The following is a 12,542-nucleotide window of genomic DNA, read 5'->3' as shown; positions in this document are numbered from 1 at the left end:
GTGTGGAGGTGACATTGCCCATAGGTGGGGACTCACAAGTTAACTTAGAGATCGGGGCACCCTTTCAAAAAGGTTTCAGTAGGGATGCATGGCTCATTTTCAGATTGGCAAGTTGTGGGTTGCCATAGGGATCAGTGCTGAGCCCTCAGTTATTTACAATCAAGATCAATGACGTGGATAAAGGGACTGAATGCATTGTAGTTAAATTTGCTGAAGACATAAAGGGCGGGATTCTCCGTTTTGCCGGCACCCGGAGTTTCCCGACGGCGTGGAGCTGCCTCACAATGAGAAACCACTTTGACCATCCGGCGTAACGGAGAATCCCGCCGGCGGGGCGAGGCTGAAAAGTGCGCGGCGGAGAATCCATCCCAAAGACAGGTAGGAAGTAAGTTCTCAAGAGGATGTAAAATATTTACACAGGGATTGGGAAAAAAAGTGACGGGACTGTAATTTGGGTAATTGTAAACTCGTCCACCTTAGAATAGAAAAGTATATTATTTGAATAAAGAGATTACAGAAAACTATAAAACAGAGGGATAGGGGGCGGGATTCTCCCAGCCCCCCGCGGGCCGTGGAATCCCCACAACCGCGCCACGCCAACACCGGTATGCGATTCTGCACGGAGCGGAGAATCGGCGCCATTGTCGCCGGCGCGTTTGACGCAACACCAGTCATGGGCCGCCGCTCTAAAAAGGCAGAGTCCCGCCGGCGGCGTCCACACCTAGTCGCAGCCGGCGGGAACTCTGCGCGCAGGGTCAGGGTGGGCTCTGATCCTGGGGTGGGGGCGATCTCCGATGGGGCCTGGCCCGCGATCGGGGCCGACCGATCGGCCGGTCGGCCTCTCGCTGCCCGGGCCAATTTTCTTACATGCCGGCCCCTGAACTCCCGCGCCATGTTGCGTCGGGGCCGGCACGTTGAGGGAGGTCACCACGCATGCACGGGTTGGTGCGGCGCACAATTGGCGCCGGGATGGGAGGCTGGAGCGGCGTGAACCGCTCCAGTGCCATGCTGGCTCCCTGTAGGGGCCAGAATCGGTACTCCCAGTGGCCTGTTCACGCCGTCGTGACAGCGTGGATACTCTGCCGCCGAATGGGAGAAACCCATCCAGGATACCAATAGGATGCACAGAGTTCATGCAGATGTTCAAAATCATGAGGGGACTGGACAGAGTAGACAGGGAGAAACTGTTCCCGCTCGTAAAATAATTGAGAACAAGAAGGCACAGATTTAAAGTGACTTGCAAAAGAAACAAATGTGAGAAATAACATTTTCACACAATGAGTGGTTCGGGTATGGAAACGCTGCCTGTAAGTGTGGTGGAGGCTGATTCAATCGAGGCATTCAAGAGGACATTAGATGACTGATTTTAAACAATGTGCAAGGGTACGAGGAACAGGCAGGAGAATGGTACCAAGCCATAATGCTCATTTGGAGAACTGGGGCAGACATGGTGGGCCAAATGGCCTCCTTCTGTGCCATAACAATTTTGTAATTCTGAGTCTACAACATAGGTTAAGTGAGTGGGCAAAAAACGTGGCCCATATAATGTTGGAAAATGTGAACTTGTCCCCATTGGCAAAAAGAATAGAAAAGTGTATTATTTAAATAGAGAGTGACTGCAGAACTCGGTGGTACAGGGGGACCTTGGGGTCCTGGTACATGAATCACAAAAAGTTGATATGCAGGTACAAGTGATTCAGGCGATTAATGGAACGTTGTCATTTATTGCAAGGGAAATGGAATATAAAAGTAGCAAAGTTTTACTGAAACAGTACAGGGCCTTGTTGAGGCCTCATCTGAAGTATTTTGTACAGTTTTGGTCTCCTTACTTAAGAAAGGATATAATTGCATGAGAAGCAGTTCAGGTCAATGGTCAACCTCTGGTCAGTGTTGATATACTTTTTCTCAACCGAGACAACGGGTGCGACCCAACCACCTCGTCATGCCTGACCTCAGTGACCCAACAAAGCCGTTAAATCTCATGAAAGGCCTCTCGCGAGATGTACAATGCTCGTTATGCCTCGAGAGATCTAATGAAATCTCATGAGGTGTCGCGATCTGGATCTCGCCCTCAATGGGCGTGAACCAGATTTGTATTTTCAAGGGAGTAGTTCGTCTCACTTGAATATGTCTGCGCCGGAGTTACACAATGTGAGGGATCGAACGGCTTCGCCTCAGAAACCCCACCATGGCACCATTTAGCACTGGTTCCCACAAACATGGACCTAGCGTAACGACACTTGGTGGGGGGTCCCCTAGGCAATCGGAGGCCGCCGGGTGGTCAGGCTCTGAGCAGAATGGGACCCTGGCACTGCCAGGCTGGCATGGGCACTGTTAGGGTGCCAGGCTGGCAGTGCCCAGGTGCCCATGCACCAGGATGCTCGTGCCAAGAATCAGACCCGGGGGGGGGTCCCGCCCTTGAGGTGAGGTGCGGGAGGGAGGGGCTTAAGGACCCCCTAATTGGTAAGTTGGGGCATTGGGGGAGGGGGGCCGGAGGCGGCGGTGGGGGGGGGGGTCAAGAGACAGGGTTGTAATTTTACAATGGCACCCCGATCTCTTCCTGCACTGACGCGCTGAGCTGAATGTGCCAGTGCAGGAAATTAGTCTAAGTGTGGCCTCAATGGGGCTTTCCTTGCCAAGGTCCAAAAGTGAAGCAAATTCGGCCTTGGCGCTGCAAGCACTGGAAACATCCCGCTAAACGCACCAATATGGGACACTTCCTCCTCCTCCCATTAACTCGTGCCCTATTACGGTTAGTTATCCTCAATACATCCAGGTTAGAAAGGGGAGACATTTCTTGAGGCTTCCGCCTCTGATTGTTATCCACCCTGCTGGAATGTATTGTTTGGACTTAAGTTTGGCTCTATTTGCCATGATTCAACAGCCTTCTAACATTGCCTGTGCTTACAAATGTTGAATGGACAAAATTGTGAAAATACAAGTCAGAAGAAAAAGATTGGATGACCAGCATGTTGTTCTTGTGCTAATTTTATGCAGAACACCAATTACCATCTTCGATTACATGTACTACATCAGGCTTCTTTACCTCAATTTTGAGTGTGCGCATGTTTCTCTTCCGTTATCTCAGATTATTAAACCCATTTTTGCAGATGGGAGTGAGCAAGAGTAAGGAGTTGCTCAATATCAAGTTGAATATATTTGGATACCATGGCAACATCAGCATTTTTGGAAGAAAAATCAGTTAACTCCACCTTCAGCCACAGAATCTGAAGCTAACATTTAATCAAAACAGTTCCCATGTTTTGAATGGAAAACATTACAAATATTCCCAGAGTAGAAATTCCCACTGCCAACTTAGCTATCTCCCTGTACATTTCAATAAATTCACATCTATTAGACAGTTAGAGCCGATCATAAAATATCAGACAGTCAGGCACTTGTGTGAGCAGTACAGGCCTCAAGTAAGCAATATTGAACAACCTTCCCCATGGCACCTCCAGGCGATACATCAATAGATGATGCTGCTGTAGCCCGCTACAGCTAAGCCAACCTTTAACAGTCAGGAATCTTCAGATAACAGCAAAAAAATCAATACCAAGAACATGGAAGTTCAGTAGGCAAAATTTAAAGTGAGAAATAAATGTTTCCAAAGGGAATTTTCTCCCACTGTCCCAGCAGAATGAGAAGGTAACAAATGCAAACAAAAGTGGAAAATGCTGGACAATCTCAGCAGATCTGACAGCATCTGTGGAGAGAGAATGAAGCTAATATTTCAAGTCTGGATGACTGGGTTAGGGTAGAGGTGTGGGCTTGGGTAGGGTGCTCTTTCCAAGGGCCGGTGCAGACTCGATGGGCCAAATGGCCTTCTTCTGCACTGTAAATTCTATGATTCTATGATGATTCTATGACTCTTTGTCAAAGGCAAATGTAGTACACAAATTGGCCAATTTCCTCAGACAAAAAATTTACTATATTTGCATCAAAACAGGAAATTGGAAAGCTTCAAACGGAAAGAAAATTCAACAAAATCATGAAATGTGAACTGCAGTCCATTTAGGGTACTTTATCATCAGATCATAAGAAATAAATAGGCCGTTAAGCCTGTCGAACCTGCTTCCCCATTCAATAAAATTATCGCTGATCTGATTGCAACCTTAATCCCACTTTCCCGTCTGTCCCCCATAACCCTTGATTTCAGGATTCCTAGTTACAGGTAAAATCTTATGATACTATAGAACATTACAGCGCAGTACAGGCCCTTCGGCCCTCGATGTTGCGCCGACCTGTGAAACCACTCTAAAGCCCATCTATACTATTCCCTTATTGTCCATATGTCTATCCAATAACCATTTGAATGTCCTTAGTGTTGGCGAGTCCACTACTGTTGCAGGTAGGGCATTCCATGCCCTTACTACTCTCTGAGTAAAGAACCTACCTCTGACATCTGTCTTATATCTATCTCACCTCAATTTAAAGGTATGTCCCCTCGTGCTAGACATCACCATCCGAGGAAAAAGGCTCTCACTGTCCACCCTATCCAATCCTCTAATCATCTTGTATGCCTCAATTAAGTCACCTCTTAACCTTCTTCTCTCTAACGAAAATAGCCTCAAGTCCCTCAGCCTTTCCTCATAAGATCTTCCCTCCATACCAGGCAACATTCTGGTAAATCTCCTCTGCACCCTTTCCAATGCTTCCACATCCTTCCTACAATGCGGCGACCAGAATTGCACGCAATACTCCCAAATGCGGCCGCACCAGAGTGTTGTATAGCTGCAACATGACCTCATGGCTCCTAAACTCAATCCCTCTACCAATTAAAGCTAACACACCGTACGCCTTCTTAACAACCCTCTCAACCTGGGTGGCAACTTTCAGGGATCTATGTACATGGACACAGAGATCTCTCTGCTCATCCACACTGCCAAGAATCTTACCATTAGCCCAGTACTCAGTCTTCCTGTTATTCCTTCCAAAATGAATCACCTCACACTTTTCTGCATTAAACTCCATTTGCCACCTCTCAGCCCAGCGCTGCAGCTTATCTATGTCCCATCAACCACCACCCTTTGTCTTCTTCCAGCTAGTCAATTTCTGATCCAAACTGCTAAATCTCCCTGAATCCCATGCTTCTGTATTTTCTGCAGTAGCCTACCATGGGGAAGCTTATCAAACGCTTTACTGAAATCCATATACACCACATCAACTGCTTTACCCTCATCCACCTGTTCGGTCACCTTCGCAAAGAACTCTATAAGGTTTGTGAGGCACGACCTACCCTTCACAAAACCACGTTGGCTATCTCTAATCAAATTATTAAGGTGTATTACCACGTCATTTACTACTAGTTACCATAGAATTACTACAGTGCAGAAGGAGGTCATTTGGCCCATTGGGTCTGCACCAACCCTCTGAAAGAGCACCCGACCTAGGCCCACTCCCCCATCCTACATCCATTATCCCACCTAAAGCCTGCACATCTATGGACTGTGGGAGGAAACTGGAGCACCCGGAGGAAACCCACGCAGACATTGGGAGAAAGTGCAAACTCCACACAGGCAGTCACCCAAGGCCGGAAATTAACCTGGGTCCCTAGCGTTGTGAAGCTGCAGTACTAAACACTGTGCCACCGTTCCGCCCAAAATAGTTTAGACTGTGCAATGCGGTGTCACATTCACATAGAATCATTGCAGTGCAGAAGGAGGCCATTTGACTCAAGAGTCTGCACCGACCTTCTGAAAGAGCACCCTGAGGTACCCTCAATAATGATGCTTAGAGATTAAACTGTAAAGAAGGCTTTATTAGGCTAATAACTATGCTAGATTTGGACAAGAGCTGACTGCTATACAGACCATGAGGCAGGCCTTTATGTATGGCTCCCAGATGGGCGGAGCCAGAGGCGGAGTCCCCAGGGTTCCAAGCCTGGTCTTAAAGGGGACATCACCTTACATGATGATAAGGCAGTAACCGTTCATCACATTCACCCCCCTGTTTAAAAAGGAGTCCGGCGGGGGCGAAGTGCCATCATAGGTCCATCCGTCTCGGCGGCCGGATCATCCTCCTCGATCTCCTCAGTTCGGGCGGTGGTGCGGCGGGCACGGACGTCCCGGTTGAGGGCACATCCGGGAGCACAGCGGTCGGAGCTTCGGTCCGGGTCGGGGCAGAGGAACTAGGCAGGGCCGGGGGTAGCGGAGCCGGCGCCGGCGGGGTGTGTAAAGGGGGGGCGCACGGTAGGAGCTCACCAACGGGTGTTAGGGCCGGAAGGGGGTGTGTTGTAGGGGGCGACGGGTCCTGCAGGGGAGCGGCGCGGGAAGGGGTGTCTGTGGTGGAGGATCCAGCGGGCGCCAGATCCCGGAGGGAAACCGTATCTTGCCTGCCGTCGGAGTACTCCACGTAGGCGTAACTGGGGTTGGCGTGGAGCAGTCGGACCTTTTCAACTAGGGGGTCCGTTTTATGGCTCCTCGCGTGCCTCCGGAGAAGAACAGGTCCCGGAGCCGTCAGCCAAGGTGGAAGCGAGACCCCGGAGGTAGACTTCCTGGGGAAGAGAAACAATCGCTCATGAGGGGTCTCATTTGTGGCCGTGCAGAGGAGTGACCTAATGGAGTGTAGGGCATCGGGTAGGACCTCCTGCCAGCGGGTGGTTGGGAGATTTCTCGACCGCAGGGCCAGAAGGACAGCCTTCCACACGGTCGCGTTCTCCCTCTCCACCTGCCCGTTTCCCCGTGGGTTATAGCTGGTCGTTCTGCTCGAGGCGATGCCTTTGCTGAGCAGATACTGACGCAGTTCATCGCTCATGAACGATGTACCCCGGTCGCTGTGGATATAAGCAGGGAAACCGAACAGGGTGAAGATGCTGTGCAGTGCCTTAATCACCGTGGCTGAGGTCATGTCGGTGCAGGGAATGGCGAATGGGAAACGGGAGAACTCATCGATCACGGTGAGGAAATAGGCATAACGGTTGGTGGACGGGGGGGGCCCCTTGAAGTCCACGCTCAGTCGCTCAAAGGGGCCCGAGGCCTTCATGAGCTGAACCTTGTCTGGCCGATAGAAGTGCGGTTTGCACTCCGCACAGACCTGGCAGGCCCTGACCATGGCCTTGACCTCCTTGGTTGAGTAAGGTAGGTTGCGGGACTTGATGAAATGGACGAGCCGGGTAACCCCCGGGTGGCAGAGGTCATTGTGGATGGCTTGCAGGCGGTCCTCCTGCGCGTTGGCGCATGTGCTGCGGGACAGGGCATCTGGGGGCTCGTTGAGCTCCCCTGGACGATACTTGATATCGTACGAGTAGGTGGAGAGTTCGATCCTCCACCTCAAAATTTTATCGTTTTTTATTTTGCCCCGTTGCGTGTTATCGAACATATAGGCAACCGACCGTTGGTCGGTGACGAGGGTAAACCTCCTACCGGCGAGGTAGTGTCTCCAGCACCGCACAGCCTCCACAATGGCTTGTGCCTCCTTTTCGACTGCAGAGTGTCGAATCTCGGAGGCGGTGAGGGTTCGGGAGAAGAACGCTACTGGTCTGCCTCCTTGATTGAGGGTAGCAGCCAGGGCGATGTCTGATGCATCGCTCTCTACCTGGAAAGGGATGGTTTCATCCACCGCGTGCATGGCGGCCTTGATGATGTCGGCCTTGATGCGGTTGAAGGCCAATTGAGCCTCAGCCGAGAGGGGAAAAGTGGTGGTCTTTAGGAGTGGGCGGGCTTTGTCCGCATACTTGGGGACCCACTGGGCGTAATAGGAGAAAAGCCCCAAGCACCGTTTGAGGGCCTTGAGGCTGCGGGGGAGAGGGAGTTCCTTAAGGGGGCGCATGCGGTCGGGACCTAGGACCCCGTCTTCCACGACATAGCCGAGGATGGCCAGCCGGGTGGTGTGGAAAACACATTTGCCCTCGTTATAGGTCATGTTAAGGGCTCGGGCGGTCTGGAGGAACTTTTTGAGGTTAGCGTCATGGTCCTGCTGATCATGGCCGCAGATGGTGACATTGTCCAAGTACGGGTATGTAGCCCGCAAACCGTACTGGTCCACCATTTGGTTCATCGCCCTTTGAAAGACGGAGACCCCATTTGTGACACCAAAGGGGACCCTGAGGAAGTGGAAGAGCCGGCCGGCTGCTTCGAAGGCAGTATAGAGGCGGTCTTTTGGTCGGATGGGGAGCTGGTGGTAGGCAGATTTGAGGTCGACCGTGGAAAAGACTCGGTATTGGGCGATCCGATTTACCATTTCCGCGATGCGAGGAAGGGGGTACGCATCAAGCTGCGTGAATCGGTTTATGGTCTGGCTATAATCCACGACCATCCGTTTCTTCTCCCCGGACCAGACTACCACCACTTGCGCTCTCCAAGGGCTGTTGCTAGCCTCGATGACCCCCTCTCCCAGTAAACGCTGGACCTCTGACTTGATAAAAGCCATATCTTGGGCACTGTAGCGCCGGCTCCTGGTGGCGACGGGCTTACAGTCGGGAGTGAAGTTAGCGAATAGCGAGGGGGGTGCGACTTTCAGTGTCGCAAGGCAGCACACCGTGAGGGGGGGCAAGGGTCCGCCGAACATCAGTGTCAGGCTTCGGTGGCTGCACTGGAAATCCAGTCCGAGCAGCAGGGGGGCACAGAGGTGAGGGAGGATATAAAATTTGAAACGGGTGTATTTGGCACCCTGAATCGAGAGATCCGCAATACAGTACCCCGTGATTTGTACCGAGTGGGACCCAGATGCGAGGGCTATGGTTTGGGATGTGGGATGGGTGCGTAGGGAGCAGCGCCTTACCGTTTCAGGGTGGATAAAGCTCTCCGTGCTCCCGGAGTCGAAGAGGCATGCAGTGTCGTGCCCGTTGACCTGGACCTGCATCATGGAGTTCTGCAGGTATTTTGGCCGAGTTTGATCGAGGGTGATCGCATCCAGTCGCGGGTAGTCGGAGTCGTAAAATGGCCGCTGCCGTTGGTCGCACGTGTCGGGTCGAGAAGATGGCCACTCCCATGATTCGCACGAGGCTGATGACGCGTCAGAAGAGGACGTGTCGGGTCGGTGCGCAGCAGCATTGCGAGGCCTGTGGGCCTGAGAGCCTGATTTTCGGGCCGGCTGTTCTTTGTTTTTCTGGCCCCTGGGTCTGGCCAGGCAGACCCTCGCAAAGTGCCCTGTCTTCCCGCAGTTGCTGCAGATCGCGGAGCGGGCTGGGCAGCGTGGGCGTGGGTGCTGGCCCTGCCCGCAGAAGTAGCAAGGTGTGCCCCCATGGTGAGCGGGTCGCCGCGTGGCGCAGGCCTGTAAAACGGGCGAGTCTGAAGAAGTCCGGGGGGGGCTGGCAGAGTCCGCGGGGTACGTACCCAAGTTATGTCGGGCCACCTCCAGCGAGGAGGCGAGCGTTAGCGTCTCCTGGGTCTTTTGCCCCGTTTTCGAGCAGTCGCTGCCGGATGTAGGTCGAGCGGATGCCGGACACGAAAGAATCTCTGATGTGCAGGTTCATATGGACTTCCCCTGTCACATCCTGATGGGCACAGTCCCTGGCCAGCGCGGTGAGTTTCTCAACAAACTCGTCGAGCGATTCCCCCGAGCGCTGCCGGCAGGTAGAGAGCAGATGCCGGGCGTGCACCTCATTGACGGGTTTGACAAACCGCTTGCGGAGCAACTCAATCGCTTCCTCATAAATCGTCGCCTTTTCGAGCGTGGCGGAGATTCTGTGACTCACCCGGGCGTGGAGTAGACGCAGCTTGCGTGGCCCCAGGATGGGAGTCTCTGCGGAGTCCAGGTAGGCCTCGAAGCACCGCAGCCAGTATTTAAAAATTTCCTTTGCCTCCGGCGTTCGTGCTTCCAGATTGAGCTTCTCTGGTTTTAGGCCTGCGTCCATCCTGAATCTAGTTTAGCCTAATAAATTGAGGTACCCTCAATAATGATGCTTAGAGATTAAACTGTAAAGAAGGCTTTATTAGGCTAATAACTATGCTACAGATTTGGACGAGAGCTGACTGCTATACAGACCATGAGGCAGGCCTTTATGTATGGCTCCCAGATGGGCGGAGCCAGAGGCGGAGTCCCCAGGGTTCCAAGCCTGGTCTTAAAGGGGACATCACCTTACATGATGATAAGGCAGTAACCGTTCATCACACACCCCATCTAGGCCAACTCCCCCACCCTATCCCCGTAACCCTATAACCCCACCTAACCTGCACATCTTTGGACTGTGGGAGGAAACCGGAGCACCCGGAGGAAACCCATGCAGACAATGGGAGAATGCGCAACTCTACACAGTCACCAAGGCCGGAATTGAACTTGGGTCCCTGGTGCTGTAAAGCAGCAGTGCTAACCACTGTGCCACCATTACATGTAAACTATCAGTAAGTATTTTTGGTTATGTTATCTAAATTTTATTGGTATTACTTAGTTATCAGTGAATTATCAGTGAGTTACCATTAGTTACTGATCCAATCAAAATTCGCCCTATCTGCAGTTTTTCCCTCTACAAATCACTCCCCCTCAACTCTTTCCCACATCCCAATGCCCACTCCTCTGTACTTCTTCACAGTTTCTTGAAACTTGTCACACGACAAACACTGGTGCAAAAGCAACCATTAAAGGTTTTAAGAAGTTTATTTGTCAACATATCACAAAACCTTTAATGGAATCATCTATACCATTGACCAGAAACTGAACTGGACCAACCATGGCATCATGGCCACAAGAGCAGGACAGAGATTCGATATTCTGATGTGGCTCACATCCTGACCCTTCAAAAGCCTCTTCACCATCACAAAGGCTCAAGTCAGGGTACTTAATGTATGCCCCTGGTTCTCAATTAATATTCACCTTCTCCAGCACCAACACTTAGTTGCTGAGATACAGATATGCACAATGCAGAAAATTCACTTACGCAATGCACTAACATTACTTCAATAATAACTCCCCTGTGACCTCAACATAAATAGCATTGTTTTGATACTGCTACCTCAAAGACACCCACAATGCTGTCTTAGATGTACATCACCATTACTTTATTGTCACTGGATCAGAATCACGGGGTGCGAATCAACCAAAACATTTCCAAGTGTCATTTTGGGCGAGTTCGGCCAGCTGTTTCCTGCTAGCTTTTTGGGTGGGATCCAGACCCGGATTCACCAATACTCAGTCATTTGTTTGGGCCTCGAGGAGTTTCTCCCCGGTCTAGGACAGACTTTGAAAGTTTTCCAGCAGTGGGGGGCTGAACTCACAAGTGAGACCGTATTCTCAGAGATCGGCACCATTTTGAAGGTGTGGCCCAATCTCCAAGTGAACTGGATTGTCTCCCTCCCCCCAAAGTGAGGACACCCAGCTATAGGGGCATTGAGGGCCCCCACTTTTCAGGCTCCCCCATTCCCCCTTTCAGTTTCCCCCCCCCCCTCCCCCAACCTTTCATGGGCATGGTCCCCCTCAGGCCCTGGCCCTTAGCAGTTCCAGACTGGTAGTCTCTGCTTGTGAAGACCAGTACTAATCGGCATCCGGTGAAGCCTCCCCGGTGAAACCGGTGACTCCCGGGTGTCGGCTGAATGCGGCCTCAAGTAGGTCATGCATATCTATTTTAGCCATCATGATTATGTGGATCATACCCGGTGATGTTGTGATCCAGATCACATCAGGCGCTACACGTCAGGTAACCCAGGCGAGGTTTCCCACCTGTCACGATGCCCAATTTGGGCCTCTCCCACGATGCACCCAGATCAGCGTGAGGCGCAACATGTACGCCAGTAAAAATTGATCGTAGAATTGCTGCCATGGAATCCCCAAACTGTGTGTTCAAAAGGAATGTGGCAATTCAAGGAGAACATGCATCAATCCCTTCTCAAGGCATCAAACGAGGCTTTGCTCACATCAAAGGGACAAATTAACAAAGCTAAGACACACAGTTATTGCCTTAATAACAATGATAAACTCTAGACACTGCTCATCTGACTTACCAACTAACACAGTGGTAACTTTATTGCTAGCATACTGCTCAATCTCCCTCAGCCATTCAGGAAGACAGCGGAAAGATTCTTCACATGTGATATCATACGTCAATATTAAGGCATTTGCACTGCGGTAATAGCTTTGTGTGATGGATCGAAACCGTTCTTGTCCAGCAGTATCCCAAATCTGGAGCTATGGGGCAGGAGACAAAAAATGCATTAAAAATTCAAATTGATTCACTGCAAAACATGTGGAAACTTTGGGCACCATTTTCACCTAACCCCTCCCTCTTGAAGTTATCAGGTTGGCCGGCTGTTTTATATTTAATCAGAATTAACGTTCAATCGATTTTACTGGTGTGTAAAAAACAGGAATGCAACCCTGTCCAGTCAGTTTGACAGAGAATGGGAAAGGCTAAATGTCAATTTTCCTTTGCAGATTCAAACAACATCAAAAGTAATTTTTACTCATATATTTTCTTTCTTGTCCCCTTTTCCCCTGGAAATACTGCACCTTCCCAGCATGAGCATTGACTAGTGAAGACTCCCTAGCCAATTCTTTCCATTATTGGGAGCTATTAGACCTATGATCAGCACCTCCCCACAAAATTGGTCCTCAGAATGCCTTCAAGGCAGAGTGCATTTGAGAATCTGAATCCCATTATTCCACATGCT

General features: G+C 50.9%; 1 protein-coding gene across 3 annotated transcripts in view; it reads right to left on the bottom strand.

The window, feature by feature from the left end:
• rab30 (RAB30, member RAS oncogene family) overlaps positions 1-12,542 on the bottom strand; it is a 120,629-nt gene that overhangs the window by 13,367 nt on the left and 94,720 nt on the right. For all 3 annotated transcript variants that reach the window (XM_072476545.1, XM_072476544.1, XM_072476546.1), the window contains exon 5: positions 11,877-12,060. In XM_072476545.1, the coding sequence (XP_072332646.1) occupies positions 11,877-12,060 (184 nt within the window). The remainder of the gene's footprint in view (positions 1-11,876; positions 12,061-12,542) is intronic.

Source organism: Scyliorhinus torazame, chromosome 15 (genome assembly GCF_047496885.1).
Source record: "Scyliorhinus torazame isolate Kashiwa2021f chromosome 15, sScyTor2.1, whole genome shotgun sequence".
NCBI classification, from domain to species: Eukaryota; Metazoa; Chordata; class Chondrichthyes; order Carcharhiniformes; family Scyliorhinidae; genus Scyliorhinus; species Scyliorhinus torazame.
This window is presented reverse-complemented; position numbering and strand designations above follow the sequence as displayed.